At 38.5% G+C, this 19,341-nt stretch overlaps 2 protein-coding genes across 4 annotated transcripts; both read left to right on the top strand.

The window, feature by feature from the left end:
* Positions 1–628: 628 nt before the first annotated feature.
* On the top strand, positions 629–6,093 carry si:dkey-163f14.6 (sushi, von Willebrand factor type A, EGF and pentraxin domain-containing protein 1). The gene is made up of 9 exons (XM_043251333.1): positions 629–811; positions 972–1,145; positions 1,316–1,480; positions 1,618–2,865; positions 4,098–4,223; positions 4,803–4,925; positions 5,131–5,256; positions 5,555–5,698; positions 5,791–6,093. The coding sequence occupies exons 1-9, from the start codon at positions 748–750 to the stop codon at positions 5,946–5,948; spliced, it is 2,328 nt and encodes a 775-aa protein (XP_043107268.1). The 5' UTR covers positions 629–747; the 3' UTR covers positions 5,949–6,093.
* Positions 6,094–6,994: 901 nt separating this feature from the next.
* LOC122354577 (UDP-glucuronosyltransferase-like) lies at positions 6,995–19,207 on the top strand. 3 transcript variants are annotated; one of them, XM_043252818.1, is made up of 5 exons: positions 6,995–7,929; positions 15,392–15,523; positions 16,244–16,331; positions 18,241–18,460; positions 18,561–19,207. In XM_043252818.1, exons 1-5 carry the CDS (start codon positions 7,012–7,014, stop codon positions 18,838–18,840), a joined length of 1,638 nt encoding a protein of 545 aa, XP_043108753.1. In that variant the 5' UTR covers positions 6,995–7,011; the 3' UTR covers positions 18,841–19,207. The 3 variants fall into 3 exon arrangements, with proteins under 3 accessions (XP_043108753.1, XP_043108755.1, XP_043108754.1); XM_043252820.1 differs by lacking the exon at positions 6,995–7,929 and adding an exon at positions 8,364–9,335; XM_043252819.1 differs by lacking the exon at positions 6,995–7,929 and adding an exon at positions 13,341–14,496.
* Positions 19,208–19,341: the final 134 nt, after the last annotated feature.

Below are 19,341 nucleotides of genomic sequence, written 5' to 3' on the forward strand. Positions count from 1 at the left end.
ACAGGCAAAATTGGTTATCTTTTACAAATAAAATATTAGTATAATAATAATAAAATAATGGTGGTGGTTGAGGAGATCCTTTTCACAATGTAAAGAGCTTTGAGTGTATAGAAAATCACTATATAAATGTAACCTTAAAAGTTTTTTCAAATGATATTGTAATTATAACACTGGTCTGCATTCATACAAGTAACAAAAAAGCTTTAATGCAGTGGGGTTTTTTTGGAAATCGGCTTATTCTCCAACTTCCTCAGAGTTAAAAGGTTGAGTTTTACCATTTTTGAATCTATTTAGCATAGGTCATTGAATCCAATTAGACCAGTAGCATCGCTTTAAAAAATTAACCACAGAGTTTCAATATTTGTTTCTATTTAAAACTTAACTGTTGCTACTTTCTGTACATATCTGTGCTAAAAGTGCTATCGCCAATGGATTAAAAAATGGTAAAACTGGAAGAGTTGGAGAATACGCCTGTTTCCAAAAAAAAGAGGAATGTTCCTTTTAACAAGAAAAAAACCACTGTCTGAAGATGAGTGTTTAGGAGGTTTTAAACTCCTGTTATTCTGTTTTTTTGTCTCCTCCCCTTTCCTCTCTCTTCCCCTTTCTAACTTGTCTCATCTTTTTACCCAATCCCTTCAAGACTTCTCTCTAGTGTTCAGTTTGCCTGAGTGATCTTCATTTACAGTCTGGATTTCGACAGCCTCTTTTTTTTTTTTTTTTTTTTTTTATGGTGGAATTTGCTCAATCATGCTAGGTTGGAGAGGTTCGCTGATATGTGTATTTTTGTGTCAGTTCTGGACACAAACTCCAGGTATAGTTGTATGATAATTATTACTATCACATTAAGCCATAGTTAAATTATTGAAGCACTTTTTTCTGACTTTCAGTGTGCACTCGGTTAACAATTTTAGATGTAGTGATGTACTTTGATCTGTGTGCAAGCTTATAACGATTTCTGATGCTTTTCACAGTCATTGCTGGTAAAGGCTGCAGTGGCTTTGGACACTTAGAAAATGGCCGTGTGTTTTTCCGTTATGGAGGGCTGTATGTTACCTTTACCTGTAATCCAGGCTACCGCATCCATGGTTACCGTACTAGCAGCTGTGTATCTGGACAGTGGGCTAGAGACCCACCGCTGTGTGTGGGTTAGTAAAGATTCACAAAGTTTGCGAATATGCGCACCTTTATTCTGTATTGTGATACTGAAGTAGATGAATCTTCTTGTTTAAAATTATCAGCAGTAGCTAAAGTTGATTTATAGGTTCTATAATGTAATGTTGATATTTACATCCATACCATGTGCTTTGTACTCCAGCATCAGGATGTCCCAGCCTTGGTGATCTCCTGCATGGCAGTACTTTGGTTTCTAAAGACAGATCTCTGGCCACCTTCAGCTGTGACACGGGATACAGTTTGTTCGGATCTGCATTTCTCTTCTGCAAGGGGAAAAGCTGGAACGGCACTAAGCCTGTCTGCAAAGGTATGCCGCATCTGAATCGAGCGTAAATGCCAAAACTGTTTGATTTATTAACATACTATTTTCGTTTTTACATCACTGCTACAATGACTTCCTGTAAAATTCACCATCCGTTTGCTTTGGCTTCTTGGTTCTTACAGTGGCTGATATCATGAGCGTTCTTTATCTGAATCAAGACTCTTTACACAGTCCTGTCTCAGCACAGGGCCGAGATGTTCCTACAAGCCTGAAGGTTTACTTACATAGCCATTTAAACACTGCTCACAAGGATGCTTTTTTAAAAACAGTGTTGCGTGGGGCCCCTTACATCAGACTTGACTTTACAGACCACAAGCAGAAAAATGTTTTAAAACCAGTAGAGAAAAAGCCCTCAAAGATTCTATTGTCTGACAAAACACGAGACGGTGGAAAGGCTGAGCCAATCCACAACCTTGAAAATTTCAAGGGTCCAATCAGGAACTCTGATCTTCAGAAATCTGAAACTGTGGCATCTGCAAATGTCAACACGATCTCATTAACCAGTTCTTTTCTTGAATCTCCTTTGTGGAGCACCACACCAACCAGCTTTGTAACTCCAACGATGCACACTCAACAAGTCATGGATCAAACCTTTACCCAGGCACCATACAGAAGATATCAGTCCACACTCAGTGCAGACAAACTATTTCAAACAGCCTCCGTCATTTCAGCTGCTAAGACTTTACCAGAATACAGTAAAAATAATTCAAACTGGATGTTAACTACACCTGCAGCAAACATCAACACATTAGACACAGATGACCGTCTACAGTCAGAGACTTTAATCAAAGTAGACACCGCTGACAGTTTTGAACCTTCAGCTACAATCTATCCTAGTTTTATGATGTCTAAACACGAGTCTGTTTCCTCTGCACTTGATCAGTGGTCTACTTCTCCATCTACCTCCAGCAGACTCTTTGAACAAAGACCAGACCTTACTGAGACATCACTATCACCAGATACCACTGGTACCACTATTTCACCTGGCCAGGAGGTCTTGATGACAGCCACCCAGCTAGTGCCCAGTGACCTTCATCTGAAGGCTCCAACAGACGTCCAAATCTCAACTGACATTACAGAGGATCAAGTCAATGAAAAAAGCAATCAGAGTGACCCAAAACAAACACTCGATATGTCAGCATGGAAAGATCTTGCAAGATTTTCAAGGATACGTCGTCCAGTGTGTCCCTACCCTCCGTTTCCTTCTCATGGAACGTTCTACTTTCGGTCGATAAAGAATCCTGACCCGCTACAGTATAAGCATTATATTCAGTACGCGTGTTACCCTGGATACACATTGACCAATGGTGATGTCTACAGCTATTGTCAGCACAATGGACAATGGAGTGGCCAAACACCTCTCTGCTTAGGTGAGATATCCAACGCATATTGGATCTAAATATCTATGTAATTTTTCCTTAAATAATCTGGAGTTTTTAATGTGAACTGTGAACTTGATTCTTGTTTTGAAACTGTAGCATGTTATAAAGTGCACACAACATAATTTTCACATTTTTACAATTCAGTGTATTCATTTAACTATGAAAGCCCATTTCCTTCACATAAGAAAAAAAACATGCTTCATCATTATTAGGAGGGAGTCAAAACTATTAAACATTATTTATTTTAAACAAAATTCCTTAAATCATAAATGTGAAATGAAAAGTACAAATGTAGGCAAGTCTAAATAATAATGACTTCAGTTTATAAATGTGACATTTTGTCATAATTTATACAATTAGATTCTTGTCGTAATTATGACTATGTTCTAACTATACTTTGGTACCTAATTTTTTACTTTTTATAAATCAGAATTATCACATAAGCATGATTTTTATTTTTATTTTTCTTATGTGAAGGAAATGGGCTTTCAGATAATTATCAGAAATACGTCATAATCAGTTTATCCTACGGAGACAGGAGAGAATCCTTTATTTAAGAAAGGTTTTAATCAAGTGCTCATAAATTAAGGTTCCTAGAAAGATTACTTTTCCATAATCCTGTTTAGGTGTTTTTATTGTAACAGCATTTTAGTATACTGGCTTTTTCCTTTCACCATCCTCCAATCTTGTCTAGATATTTGACATCTGTGTAATATCGTGCTCATCACTTCTTTAAGCAGCTGACAGGCAGAACTGTCTCAGACTGGCTTTCAGCGTCATCAGACCATCAGGGAATATGTGTTTATACAGATGGATATTACCGTTTTGTTCTGCTAAACACATTATCTCATTTCAAAAACGCACACAAAAATATTTTAATCAATCAAAACCATTTTACCGCTTTCCTTTAGTGGGCTATTTTTGTTAAGCAAAAATACGTCTAAAAATCATTTAATTGTCAAAAGTGTTTCCTGTCTGCACAAGGTAAATTCATTACCCCAGAAAAGTCACTGCGGATGTGGGATTTGAGTCTCAGCAGGGAGCAAATCCTGTCCTGTTCTCTAAACCTAAACTATACCATGTAAAATTAAATTATATTATCTGGAAGGGACCTCTTAGTTTGTCACGTTCTGTTTCGCAAGAATTTAAATGCACATCTCTAGTGGGATTATCATCTCTGTGGGATTTTTAAATTCCTCATACGTTTCTTTCAACTGCAGAGTTAACTCCTTGCTCCATAAACAACGGAGGATGTTCACAGATCTGTCATGTCAATAGCCAGGATCGTGCCCAGTGTCTTTGTAAACCAGGATTTCTTCTTCTGGAGGATCAGCGCACCTGTCGAGGTTAGAAAAGAACCGCATGCACACATAGTCATAATACCACAGTCAGTAGATGACAAGATTGTGTAATAGCATTCTTTAGACATACAGACTCCAGTAATTATAGGTTTTCCACTTTAGGAATGGTGTTTTTCCATTATGATGTGGTCCTGACACTAGGCTGCTTGTTTATGTATCCTTGACCTGAGTGTCATAGATTTATGGTTCTGGTTGCAAACCAGCTGTGGTGTATCGATGCAGCCCTGAATGTCTGCAAGACTTAACATTACCCTCCACTCCAGAACTATCTTGACCTGTATCAGCAGATGGCTTTTATATGAGAGTCTAAAGACAAGTACGGCACATATTTGAGGTTCACGTGGTGTTTTACGAATTAAGAGTTTTCCATCAAATAAGGGAGAAAAACAATATACATATATAAAACTAAGGTTTACAAAAGGTTTCCTATGTTTCTTCAACCTTTTGAAGAAACTCCATTGTTTATATAATAATAAATTTTTTTCCACTATAAAAACTGATCTCATAAGCGGACAATGCTACAGTAAATGCAAGTTTAAGCAATGTTCAAAACTTTATTTATAGATTTGGATGAATGCGTGGAGGAGTTGCACCTGTGCCAGCAGGTCTGTCAAAATACGCTGGGCTCATACAGGTGCAGTTGCAGTCCAGGGTTTCAGATCTCTTCAGACGGGACATCCTGCTCTGGTGAGTGAATCAGTGTTTGGTGTGTGTGCTGATGTGCATTCTTAAAGGGATAGTTCACTCAAAAATAGAAATGCTGTAATTAAATCCTCACCCTCATGTTGTCCCAAACCTTTAAAGACCTTTGTCTGTCTCTGTGCTAAGAAAACCAATATAACAACTTTAACTTTCTGGGCCTCGAATGTAGTTAATGTTAATATTTCTGCAGATGTGGATGAGTGTGAACGTGTTGGCACTGCTCTCTGTGTATTTGGCTGCATTAATACACCAGGCAGTTTCCAGTGCTTGTGTCCTATAGGTTACCAACTGGACAGCAACAATAGGGATTGCAAAGGTCAGTCTACATATCTACATATCTTAATTTGTCCTGATGTACCTGTAGAATAAAATAAGCACTGTATGTCATAATACGGTCAAAAAGGCATATTTGCAAACATTTTTGTGATATGTAGACTATTACCAGAAAACAATTTTCTTATACCACAAAATTTGTTTTTGCATCACCGTTTTCTACTGTTTTTTTTTTTTTTTTTTTTTCTTCTTGGTAACCCTGGAAGAACATAGGATTTCTGTGTTAATGAACATTGAGATGTATTTTTATTACAAAAGGTGCGTCTGTGGTTTGTTTTTAGACATTAATGAGTGTGATGACCCCGCCGTGCTCCAGCAGAAGCAGATGCGCAGGTGTGAGTGGAAGTGTGTAAATCTGCCAGGTACTTACAGATGCGTCTGTCCTCGTGGATACAGACTGCACCCTAATGGACACCAGTGTGAAGGTCACCACACAAACATGCATATCTTCTGTACAGATATTCCATATGTAGATATTACTTTTGCTCATAAGAGTTCTTTCTTCTTGTATTGTCAGATGTTAATGAGTGTGAACTGAAGAACGGCAACTGTTCTCACCTCTGCATCAACCACAGAGGCGGCTACAAATGTGCCTGTCCTGAAACACATCAAATATACCCAAATAACCAAAAAAACTGTCAGCCGGTAGACAAACACACTATTTCCTCCCACTGACTTTTTAAAATCTTTTTTGTATATTAATTTAACTATCATTTGCATTTAATACAAAATATTTAGTTTTTTTGCATCCACAGTTATGTATGTATAAGCTTTGATGATGACGAGGTATTTATAATTAAAACTTTCTGCTTTGTTAATGCTCTTGGCTCTTATCTTTTGTATTCTTTTTGCTGCAATGGCACCACCTTGTGGTCACGTTAAACATTTTACTGCGAAGTGTGTGTTTGTGTGTATGTGTATGTGTGTACTGGTTTAGCTATACTTGAGGAAAAAGTGTCCTCATTTATATAGTACTATATATATATATATATATATATATATATATATATATATATATATATATATATATATATATATATATATATATATATATATATATATATATATATATATATATATATATATATATATATAAGATAGCAAAACAAACAAACGTGTGTGTGTGTATACACACATCTGAAAGTGTAAGAATGCAAACAGGTTTATACATAAAGTGTATGTGTGTGTGTGTGTGTGTATATATATATGTATATATGTATATATGGTATGATGTTGGTCCAAGTTATAAAAACGGAAATAAGGATCTCATTGACTAGGGTGAACATGACACTGCATGTATGAACAGCTATACCAGAAGTACAAAAATAGATCTGTATATGCTATATTGAGACTATACTGATTTGGTCAATATAAATAATTTTGTTTGAATGTAAAATTTGTTAGAATTCTGTGTGATTTATTAATCGTGGCAAAGGTCCTGAGATCTCGGCCAGGTTAAAGAAGGCAATAGATAAACAGGACTTTGTACTCTGCTGAGGTCTTTGTGCTGCATGTGTTTTGACTTGTCAAAGCGATTTCCTTTGTCTTTTCTGATTGTAACTCAGTTTCAAGAATGGTCCCTAAACAAACATATTTAATTTAATCACACAGTTGGTTAATCCTGCAAGGAATTCACACGGAAAAAAACAAACAAGCCTTGATCCAGTTTGTTCCACACTGTGGAGGGGATAGGCACAGAGAGTAAAGTTACACAAGACACCAATGACTCATTACCAGAATGCATGTCTTCTCGAGTACACACTGTGAACATCGAGAGCCAAAGATGAAATTGGTTGCATTTGTGGGGTGCTTCACGCTTGCCTTTGCAGTTGTGGGAGCAGCGATACAGATTAGAGAACCTGGTTGGACTGGTTCACTTTTAGTGGTGCCGATGGATGGGAGTCACTGGACTGGTGTGAAAGCTGTAGCGGAGGAGATGGGCCGCAGGGGACACAAAGTGACGGTGGTCATTCCCGAGGTCAGTGTGCTGCTAGGACCTAGCAAACACTACACTACAAGAACATTTCCGGTTCCGTACGGAAAGCAACAGCTGGACGAACTCCAAGCTCGGAATGCTGAGGTAATGGAGAGTAAGCAGCTGCCTTTGTTGGAGAAGATCAGCACCAGAATTAGTAACATGAGGAAATTTGTAGACCTCCAAAGAGCTACAGCTGAGAGTCTCCTATTGAACCAAGAGCTGGTGGACTTCTTGAAAAAGCAGAACTTTGATGCCGTACTCACCAGCCCAGCTGTACCAACTGGTGCCATCCTGGCTTATAACTTCTCCTTACCTGCTGTGTATATGTTGCGAGGCTTACCTTGTGGACTAGACTCGACGGCCACGGCCTGTCCGAACCCTTCCTCTTACATCCCACGGTTCTTTACAAAAAACTCAGACCGTATGTCGTTTCGTCAACGTGTGCTGAATGTTCTAGTCAGCATCGTGGAGCCATTGCTTTGCAGACTGATATACTGGTCAACTGAGGATATAGCCTCCCGTTTCCTGCAGAGAGACGTAAGTGTGGCAGAGATCCTGCGCAGTGGAGCCCTGTGGCTGCTGCGCTATGATTTTAGCCTGGAGTTTCCTAAACCCTTGATGCCCAACATGGTCCTAATTGGGGGAATTAACTGTGCTATAAATAACCCTCTTACTAAGGTGAGTGCAAAATGTCTAAATGGTCGCTTAAGCACAAGAGAGAAAATGTTTGCATTATCTGCGTGTTTGCTACCTGGTCTTGAAGTTGGTTTAAAGCTTATGATCTCCTGCTCAGGAACAGCTTATAACTTGCTCGGGACCCCCCTAAACCAGCTTATGACCCACCATCTTAAACCATCTCAAACTAGCTGCAATGCTATAACATAGTTGAACATAGAATCAACAACATTGATCAGCACTGCCAATAAATCATAGTTCAGTTTACGCTTGCTATTTAATCATTAGCCTTCCCAAAGTTTTGTTGTACAGACATTTTTTTTCCTTTTTTTGCTTGATTTTTGATGTACAAAATACCTTAAAAAGGTTTAGAATGAAGTCCCTCCCACATTCTGTGTCTAGCCACTAAAAATCTGGAAAGAAATCTACTTGCTGTCTATGTCAAAAGTAACTAGTTGATATATACGTAATATAAATAGTGAGGCAAACAGAAGCAAAGAGGTGAAGGTTCGTCGTCATCAGTCTTTTTGAAGTCTTTGGCCACAAACATGCACTTAGGAGTAATCGTATGTGTGGTGATCAGTGTAGTCTGTTCTTCAGCTCTGGAGCAGGGTAGGAGCGGTTGGACTGGGAAGCTGTTAGTTGTGCCCATGGATGGAAGTCACTGGACAGGGGTGAAGGCTGTGGCAGAAGAGATGGGACGGAGAGGACACACAGTGATTGTGGTGATTCCAGAAATCAGCATGCGCTTGGGTCCAGGCAAACATTACACCACAAAGACCTTTCCAGTGCCATATGGAATGGATTTATTTGACCAAATGATTGGGGAACATGTTCGTGAACTAACAGAGCCTGAGCTGTCCCTAATGCAGAGTGTTTCTTTAAAGGTGGACTTCATGAAAAAAGCTTTAAACTATATGACCTCTACAACTGAATATTTTTTAAAGAACCAGGAGCTCGTAGAGTTTTTGAGAGAACAAAACTTTGATGCTGTTTTAACTGATCCTGCCCTGCCAATGGGAGCCATACTGGCTTATAATCTATCAGTACCTGCGGTGTATATGTTAAGGGGAATACTGTGTGAAGCTGCGGCCACAGCCTGTCCTGATCCACCTTCATATGTCCCACGTTTCTTTACACAACACACAGACCGCATGACTTTTGGTCAGCGTGTACTGAACGTTTTTGTCAGCATGCTGGAACCACTGATATGTAAACTTGCATACTGGTCCTTTGAGGAAGTGGCATCCAACTTCCTTCAGAGAGATGTGAGCCTCATTGAGATCCTGAGCACTGCAGCCGTCTGGTTGATTCGGTATGATTTCAGTCTGGAGTTCCCCAAACCCTTGATGCCCAACATGCAGCTCATTGGAGGAATTAATTGTGGAATTAGAAACCCACTGAAAAAGGTCAGGATCCTCTTTGTACTCACTACATTATACTCAGATTTGGAAGTAACAGCTGAAAAGGGTGCTAAAGTTTCTAGGTTTTCAGTCTGAAAAAAAAGACGAGCATGACTCTTTACCTACATACATATTGTAATTCATTAACAGGGTCATTTTGGGTGCACCTAAGTTTGCTCGGTTCCACATGTATCTGGGTCATTTTTTCGTGGAACAACATTCCTGACAACCAGTCAGAATTTATGATTTGGTTTAGGTGTAATGTTGTTTTAAAATGTGTTGTTTTATTACTGGTTTAGGCTTGTACACCATTTTTATTGACCGAAAATGTCCCTGTAGTTTAAAGCTTAGATTATTGTAAGAACACTGTTTAGAACTGTTTTTTTGTTTATTTTTGTTGTTGTTGTTTGTTGTTATTTTGTTGGTCCTGGAACAACAACAACAACGACAGGTTGATATAGGAACATGCCTTACTCTGCAAAATCAGGATGTCTCATCACTAGCAAATTTTATTTATATATATATATACTTCTACTTCTTCAAATCCATTATAATAAAATATAAAAATTAGCATTTAAATTTATTTGCAGTGCTACTTATGCATAATGTACATTTCTAACATTAAGCCTAAATGTGGTTTAATGTCCCTATTAATGAGTATTGTATGATGTTTGAATAATATCAGTATAATTTTAATGCAATAATTTCACTTTAGCACAGTCATATGTATTGTTTCTTGAACATTACACAATTAATGTGCAAAAAGTTCTAAATTATTTGTTTTCAATTTAGCTTGACTTTATACCAAGTACAATTGCCAGGTATTTTTATTATGTACATAAATATACAAATGTGTTTGTAGTATACTTAAACTTTTGCTCTGCAGATTGATGTACTGATTCACTCGAAAGATGATTTTCAGTCTTCTTCACGGCTTTCAAAGATTTATTATTTGGTTTAAGAAACCACTGTTATCAAAAACTGGAAACTGAACTAACTGGAAAATAAGCAATTTAGGAAATCCATAAAACAGCTGAACATCTGCGCTGTGAATTTATGATGTTATTTGCATCTTTAAGTGAAGTACTGCCAATAATATATTTCTGTTTACACTGAAATTATTGTAATAACTAACCACCAAAGTCTGCCTGCAACTGGCAAACTATGATATTTGTTGTTAAAGCAGTTTTGCTTTTTAATAGATTTGCTGGGTAAATGTGTTTTAGAATTTCAAAAAGTCCCTCCCACATTATTTGTCTAGCCACTTAAATGCTGAAAAGCAATCTTGATCTCTATCTGATCATAAATTGCAAAAGCAACCAGTTGATATATTTGTTCATACTAGGACAGAGAGAAATCCAGAATCAATGGTTCACCTCACCAGATTTTTTTAAAGTAGGTTTTTTGTTGCAAAGATGATCTTAGGAGTAACTTTATGTCTATGGATCAGTATGGTCTGTTCTTCAGCTCTGGAGCAGGGTAGGAGCGGTTGGACTGGGAAGCTGTTAGTTGTGCCCATGGATGGAAGTCACTGGACAGGGGTGAAGGCTGTGGCAGAAGAGATGGGACGGAGAGGACACACAGTGATTGTGGTGATTCCAGAAATCAGCATGCGCTTGGGTCCAGGCAAACATTACACCACAAAGACATTTCCTGTCAGTTACGAGCTGGATTTGTTCAACAAGGTTCGACAAGTTTTTCAACAGTGGCCAATCTGAAAAAGATGTTTAATCTGATGGCCTCTACAAGCAAAAGTCTATTCAAGAACCAGGAGCTCGTAGAGTTTTTGAGAGAACAAAACTTTGATGCTGTTTTAATTGATCCTGCCCTGCCAATGGGAGCCATACTGGCTTATAATCTATCAGTACCTGCGGTGTATATGTTAAGGGGAATGCCTTGTGATGCTGTGGCCACAGCCTGTCCTGACCCTCCTTCATATGTCCCACGTTTCTTGACGCGAAACTCAGACCGCATGACTTTTGGTGAGCGTGTGGTGAACATGCTTGTCAGCATGCTGGAACCACTGATATGTAAGGTTATGTACTGGCCTTTTAAGGAAGTGGCATCCAACTTCCTTCAGAGAGATGTGAGCCTCATTGAGATCCTGAGCACTGCAGCCGTCTGGTTGATTCGGTATGATTTCAGTCTGGAGTTCCCCAAACCCTTGATGCCCAACATGCAGCTCATTGGAGGAATTAACTGTGAAATTAGGAACCCACTGAAAAAGGTGAGACTTGTGAAATTCTAAGTCATAATGTATTGGTCAGTTTAGTGTGTTAGACTGTAAAATATTCACAAAATGACAAAGTCACCTTGTGTGATTAAACTGTAAAACTAATACATTTCAAAAAACACTTTGCTTATAAATCCAGGCTGGAAAGGGTGACAAAAGTCACAGGATTTTAATCAGTTAAAAGAAAAGTACCCAAGTAAAATACCTAAGTAACTCATTGTCAGGGCCTTTGTAATGCATATCTACATATTGGCTTATTTTTTCATCTTCATCTTTTTTTCTATTTTTCTGTTATATATATTTAAGAATAGGCACAAAAATGGTAAAAGCAAAGAAGAGTGAGTACAATATGTATATAATTTTTTTTGCCACACAGACCAATTAAAATCTAAAGGTCTAAATGTTAAATTTAGGCTATTTATTTTTACCAAACTTACCATAACTGAACACGCAACAGTGTTTGAACAGGCACAGCAACCTAGATAGCAAAGTAGGCCATGACCGTTTTAAACAATATTTCAGTGACAAAGCAAATAAATAATAAATAGTCTATGGGCTAAATCATGATTGCCCTTCACTCACAATCACTGATAAGTAAAGTTATGACTATGTAATGATTTACAGCAGCATATTTATTCTCTGGCTTTCCAGGGTCATATGCATGTATGTACATGCAAACAGAGCTGCATGGCATGCTATCTTTGACCACTTTACTAATACTCAGTTTGTTTTTGTTTCTGCTGTACTCCAAAGAATAATTAACTATCAACCAAGTGGTATTCTTGTGGTTATCCTTTATCCTCACATATATTTTCCTTATATGTTTTTGTTTTATAAAAATGCGACAGGTGTCACTATTCTCTCTTATTTGCAGTCCCAGTCTGTTCATTTCTTAGTGTAGTATTCTCACAACATAGCTGGGTGGGGGATGATTACAATGGAGACGTGGCCATGACTGGGTCAGTGGATCTTACTGGATATATTGTTGTAGTTTGGCACTACTTTAGGTGCTTGGTTTTTGTGTGTGCGCACATACACGTTTGTTGGAAAAATCAGATTGTTGCATGTGTAATTTGTGAAGATATTAAGTGTTTAAAATATATCACACCAGCACATAGACGAGCTCAAAAAAAATAGTATTTTATTTCTGCAAGGTTATATAGAAAGCAAGTACCAACTGGAACTGCAACTGAGAAAAAGTGGTGGTTGTTCCACCATCTCAGGACACAACTGTTGTTACAGCTTTTTGGAAAAAAAAAATATTCCCAGTAGTTAAAAAACAAAACAGCTAAAGGACTAACAGTATAACATAAAAGACCATGAGAGAACTATGCCATAGTAAATCTTACTCCTATTGTTTTTCTCATAACAAATATGCAAGCGATTTCCCTTTATTGGCAAAGTATGCTATGTGGGTATCAGTGTTGGAATGCAATGTGGGGGAGTATTGGTTGAGTTATCTCTTGAACTGGGGAGATGGGAAGGAAAGGAGTGGTGAGCTTCTCACGCGAGCTGGGTTTGAAGAGAGGGGGGAGGTGCTGGTGGCAGTTGCCTTTTGCTGACCTGACAACAAAAATTCTTCCTTCTTATGCATTGATTTCATACAGCTGGTGGGAAATTAGTCTTTGAGTACTTGTTCTTTACTTAGAAACCGTGTCAGATGCTAAATACTAAATCCATGGTTACCCCTGCCAAGAAACTGTGATTGTATTAGTATATGCACAACCAAGGGCTTCTGCTTTTAATTTTGTAGGTAAGTGTTTTAAGATATCGATCTCAAAGTACTTAATGTGTCATTTGTATGATTGTTATAACTGTAATGCAGAGCTTTTTTTGTACTTGTGTTGTGGAACATTGTACTGGCCCCGCAAAGCACTTATAACTTTCAGGAAATGTTTTTCTTGTGATCTGCAAATCAAAACACGGATAACTGTCGTGCTCTCTTGTTCTTCCTTTCGCTCTCAGTTACACATGAGAGAGTGTAAACACAGCCCCTTTTCCTGGAGGAGGAGTTTTCTCCTCTCCTTTTCTTTCAGTGTTTGTGTCTGGTCTTAGGCAGACCCAGTTATGCTGAAGGAAGGCTGGCTGTGGGGGCTGGGTTCAGGGTTGCTGCTGCTCTGGCTGGGTGCCTGGCTGAGGCCTGCACAGGGTGGCCGGGTGCTGGTCATGCCTGTTGAAGGCAGCCATTGGCTCAGCATGAAGGTGTTGGCGACAGGACTAGCCCAGAGAGGCCATAACATCCTGGTCCTGGTGCCTGAGAACAACATCTTGATCCAGAGTTCAGAGCTCTTCCGCACCAAGACTTTCCCGGTGAAGATCTCCAAGGAGCAGCTGTCCACCAGCTTGAAAGGTTTTCAGGACGGGGTGTTCCAGCGTAGTCCTGCGCTGATGGACATTGTCATCCAATTGGGGCGTCTGCTGAACTTCACAGGAACGCAGGTGGAAGGATGCGAGTCGCTACTTTACAACGAACCTTTGATGAATAAGCTAAAAGAGGAGAACTTTGACTTGGTGCTTACCGACCCTTTTCTGCCTTGTGGACCTATTATCGCTACCGCACTTGGTCTCCCCGCAGTCTACTTCCTTCGTGGCATGCCTTGTGGCATTGACATGTTGGCTTCACAGTGTCCTTCTCCACCATCGTATGTACCCAGGTTTCAGTCTGGCAGCACTGACAAAATGACCTTTGTAGAGCGCATTCAAAATTTCGTCATGAGTGGAGTAGAGCTGGTGCTGTGTCGAATAATGTATGCCAGTTTTGATGAACTTGCTTCAAGATACCTGGATGCGGATGTGACGTATCAGGAGATTATTGGTCGTGGAGCTATTTGGTTGCTTAGATATGACTTTACATTTGAGTACCCCAGACCTCTCATGCCAAATATGTTCCTCATCGGGGGCATCAACTGTCGGGAGAGTGCCGAACTTTCTGCAGTAAGTTACTAGAAGTGCCTTTTGAATTTGGTGAAATATGCAGAGGTTTTAACATTTTTGCAGTTTTTGTAAATTTTATTGTTAATCAAAGTTCTTAAACATTTTTAGTAGTGTGTGACTACTAGACCTAGGATGTGATTTCGTAAAGATGAAATGCTACACCTGTGGCTGGTTTTTAAGGTTGCGGTCAATGCAGCTTCTGGAAATGTGGGTTAAATTTCTTTGACATTAGTTTTTTGTCTTAACACGCATTACATTTACCCTGATACAAACAAAACCCATGGTAATATGACTCCCTCCTCTAGGGGACTGGTAACCTGAGGCAACATGGCATGTTCACTGTATTCTTTGTCACGCAAACTCCTCCACTGTTATTTTCCTTGTCAGCCACCCTTCCTTCCTTGAGGAGCATGTTTTTTTCTTTGTTTATTTGAGGTAAGGCTTCTTTTTGCTAGTAAAATGAGTCATGACTTCAGAAAACCCTGGACTGATGAAATGAGATGAAAATGTTATGGTTTGGTGTTGATTAAGAGATAACGTGGGCTTTGCTGATGAAGCTGTGTACTCATAATGTAAACATTTCTGTGCAACATTCTGTGCTAGTTTAGAGGGGTGTAATAGCACATAAACATGACAGTTCCGTGTGTGCCTAAGTTTCGATGTAACAGTTCAGTATGGTTTCTGTACAGTAGTGGTTTACTAAACAAATAGTTTTTTCTGTTTTCAGGTGCTGCATGAAATAATTGCACCCACACTATGGCATCAAAGTGCCTTAATTATTACAGCGGAATGAGAGTACAGTTCCTAGCCATATCGGCCTAGAAGTTTTGCATATCACAAAGTCATTATTTCATTTTGGCTCGCTATTCTTTGGCTTGTTCTATGTGTTTTGCAGGAGGTGGAGGAATTTGTGAAGGGCTCTGGAGAGCATGGTATTGTGGTGTTCAGTCTGGGTTCTCTGGTGTCCTCCATGCCTAAAGAGAAAGCTGCCATCTTCTTCAAGGCTTTCAGTGTGATCCCACAGAGGGTAAGAAGTGCAACACCATACATTTTAGAAACTTGGCAGAAATTCAAGTTATTCTGGTGCAATTTAAGTTGTCAAACAAGGTGTAAAATAATCCTTCGAACTACACACATTTACTAACCCAAGGCTTAGAGCTATATCTTCTGTGCAAACACTGTGGTGCGTGACCTGAAACCATTCTGTTAGGCATCCCAGATGTTAAGTCTCTCAGTCTAGGATTGTAGGGTTTATGAGTCCGCATTACCCACTTGTTTTCTCAGCATGTTAAAGTGTAAAACTAAGTGGAGGCTGCACGCAAGGCTTTAGCTGCAGCTAGGGAGTAAGTCCAGGAACATCTTGTTCTCATTAAAGTTATTGTGTGTGCTGAAAAGGGGGTTTGGCACTCCACTGAATGATCATTACTAGAGTTTTCTTTTAGACTGAGACAGAGACGGATGTCAACAAGGGATGACTGTCACTTTTTAAAGTTACTAGCAATTGTAAAAGTGCATGAGTATTCCATAAGCCACTACTAATACTGCATGTTGCCTTAACTAAGGTTAATGTAGGATTTCACATGTAGAAGTGTGTACTTGAATAGAAAGCATTCCAGCAAAAGGGTACTTCTAAAGTAATGGTCTAAACTGCCTAAACTTGCCTTCATAAGAAAGCTTCAGGAGTACTGCCAAAAGGTTAATTGTAGTTTGTTTTAATAAAAACTGCCTGAACTGTCTCTTTTTCAAGGTTCTCTGGCGGTACACAGGAGAGATGCCTGATAATGTCCCAGAAAATGTCAAACTGATGAAGTGGCTTCCACAGAATGACTTGCTTGGTGAGTTACTTTGGTCTGTTTTCTTTTTTATTTTATTATCTACCCAGGTGTTGGTTCATTTTTCTTAGCTATGCAATAAGTAGCTTAAAGGGATAGTTAACCCAAAAAATTACCCCATGCTTTCTTAGGTGCATTCAGAGTTATATTGGATAACGTATTGGATTAGACAATATTCAGCACTCCAATAGAAGTCTAATAAAGTGCATCTGTCCATCATAAAAATTGCAAAGGAAAACCAGTCTCCTCTCAGCTTATCTTGAAATCCTCTGATATTTTTCTTTACAAATCCTCTGTACGCCCTTTGCTTTGCTCTCTCTTCTGTGTTTCTGTGTGTACGTCCTACCTCATGTGCTTTACGCCACTCTCACGTAAACACGCATACTGTAGTGAGTGTAAGCTAGAGACACGGTTGATAAAGTTTTAAATATAGATATTTTTCTTACAAAAATGCAACATTTCACGTCAGAAGGCCTTTTTCCACCCCCTGAATCACACCTATAAGTCTTTTTATAATGTTTAGATGCACTTTATTGAGCTACTACTGTACTACTGAAAATCAACAACCATTTACTGCCATTTTAAAGTTTGTAGGAGCCAGAACATTTAGTTTTTTAAATATAACTCAGATAGCATTTGTCTGAAAAAGAAAGCCATATACACATAAGAGGATAGTCTTCATTTTTGAGTGAACTAACCTTTTAAAGAATTTTCCTCATACCAAAAGTATATAAGGGAGTAAATGTATTATTGTGAAATCCATGGATTCACTTGACTTATCCCTTGGGTAGCAAGTTTAGGATCAGCCAACCATAAATTCCAGAAATAACAAGAACACAGAAGCAGCTTTTGTTAAACGGAGTGAAGTCTGTATTTTGCCTGGCATGTCAAGTATGATTTCAATGTCTGGAGAGCAGAGCCAATTCACACTCAAGAGTTTTAGCTAATCTTATTAACTTGCTTGACCAATGAGCTATCTGGTCAGCTATAGAAATACTATAAAGCTACTTATACTGAAAAATATCTAAACACAGACATTGTATTAGTACAGTCCTTTTATTTAATGTTGAAAACATCACAGAATCACTGAATTGTCAAATCAGCCAAGGTCAGTATAATAAATTACAAGAAGCTTCAATGCTTGCATTTTTGTATGATTAATAGCTGATTTGGGAAATTATCTGGCTACCATAAAGAATCATTTGCTTATAAAATGACCCGCAAGGACACCACCGATCAGAGAGGTTACCAAGCCTCAATTGATTGTTTTGTTGTTGTTTTTTATTTTCATTTTTTTGGGATGGAGGATATCCAATTATTTTTGTTCACTTCTGCCTGCATGGATCAATAAATGGGGATGTAAAACATTATTGCTGAACAAATCAAAGCTTTATGAAAAGTTATGCACTGCAAAAACATGCCACTATGCAGCTAATTTAATACTCTTTGCTCATGAGTAGAAAGAAGTTGAATTAAAGCAAAGAAAAAAAATGTCACACTTAAAGGAACACTCCACCTTTTTTGAAAATAACTTTTTTTTTAGGAAAAATATTGAAACTCTTTTTTTATTTAATACTGGTCTAATTGGATTCAATGATCGGAGAATAGAGAAAATTCATCTTATTAACTCTGGGGAAGTTGAAGAATTATTTCCAAAAAAACTTGAGTGTTCCTTTAAAACAAAGAAACTTCATATATGTGGCAACTTGTTTACTTATTTGATTAACTCATAAATATTTGTAATCATTTTATGTTTTTCAGTACTGAAACCATTTCCATGTAAAATAAATAAACATAGAAATGGTTTCAATAGACCCCGTTTTTTCCCCCCTGGCATATCAATATGTTCTGTATGCCAGCCGTTTAGTCCTGTATAAAGCAATGTGACTTTAATTCTTGTCGTTTATTAAAGGTCACCCCAAAGCAAAAGCCTTTATCACTCATGGTGGGACGCATGGTATCTATGAGGGCATTTGTCATGGTGTGCCCATGGTGATGCTTCCCCTCTTTGGTGACCAGGGTGACAATGTGCACCGTGTGGCGACTCGAGGGGTCGGAGTGGTGCTCAGCATCCATGATATAACTGCAGAAACACTGGGCGATGCTCTCAACACAGTTATTAATGACAGCAGGTGAGTTTTAACAATTTTCACACACTCTGTCTCTCATATATTTATTTATTTTTTTTCACTCTTTCATGACCTCAATGCATTTTTCTGTTGTGTTCTGCAGCTACAAGCAAAGAATGGAGAAGCTGTCAGCCATACACAATGACCGTCCTATACAGCCCCTGGATCTTGCGGTCTACTGGACAGAGTTTGTTATGAGGCACAAAGGGGCAGACCACCTTCGACCTGCGGCTCATGACCTGAACTGGCTTCAATACCACAGTCTAGATGTGATTGGCTTCCTGCTTTTTATTGTGCTGATTGTAACTCTAGCAACATTTAAATGCTGCTCACTTTGCTGGAGACGCTGTTGTAGAAAATCGCAGAAGAGGAAGGAAGACTGATCATGCCGAGATTTTAAAAGTGCCATTGCTTATAAAAGCGTACATTTTTCCACATCGAGCCAGTAAAAATAGCAGTTTTGTAAAGGCGGAGCACACCTCAAGGTTTTGAAGGAGTTTCACCTGTAAAGATTTTAAGATGTTAGTTTGACATGCTTTTGTTTTGATATCACTGAGCGTTATTCACCAGAAACTGTAGCCACCAGTATTTGTTTTAAACCATTCAACCCAACAAACTGCAGGTTCTGGCTCTTAATCAACAGAAACTCTGGATAATGGAATTTGATTAACCTTAATTAGGTAAGATGCTGAGTTTAATGTGACACAAATGAAAGGCTGTGAAACTAAAAATAAACTAGTCTAATTTTAATGACCAATGTTTTGTGTTTCTTTTTATACAAGGTCTAATGGCAATGTTTCCTAGATTATTCTTTAAATTTCGCTCTTAAATCACCACCAATCATTTTTTGTATGAACAGCAAACTGTTGAACTTTAAAATTAAA

The sequence above is a fragment of the Puntigrus tetrazona genome, chromosome 11 (assembly GCF_018831695.1).
Source record: "Puntigrus tetrazona isolate hp1 chromosome 11, ASM1883169v1, whole genome shotgun sequence".
NCBI lineage: Eukaryota > Metazoa > Chordata > Actinopteri > Cypriniformes > Cyprinidae > Puntigrus > Puntigrus tetrazona.

What these genes read in the sequence shown, in the direction of transcription:
- si:dkey-163f14.6 (XM_043251333.1), top strand. Translation starts at nt 748, where the DNA reads ATGCTAGGTTGGAGAGGTTCGCTGATATGTGTATTTTTGTGTCAGTTC. An exon ending in CACTAAGCCTGTCTGCAAAG is followed by an intron (nt 1,481 to 1,617) that starts GTATGCCGCATC and finishes TGGTTCTTACAG; the next exon opens with TGGCTGATATCATGAGCGTT. An exon ending in TAATGGACACCAGTGTGAAG is followed by an intron (nt 5,699 to 5,790) that starts GTCACCACACAA and finishes TTGTATTGTCAG; the next exon opens with ATGTTAATGAGTGTGAACTG.
- LOC122354577 (XM_043252818.1), top strand. Translation starts at nt 7,012, where the DNA reads ATGCATGTCTTCTCGAGTACACACTGTGAACATCGAGAGCCAAAGATG. An exon ending in TCAGTGTGATCCCACAGAGG is followed by an intron (nt 15,524 to 16,243) that starts GTAAGAAGTGCA and finishes CTCTTTTTCAAG; the next exon opens with GTTCTCTGGCGGTACACAGG. An exon ending in ACAGTTATTAATGACAGCAG is followed by an intron (nt 18,461 to 18,560) that starts GTGAGTTTTAAC and finishes TGTGTTCTGCAG; the next exon opens with CTACAAGCAAAGAATGGAGA.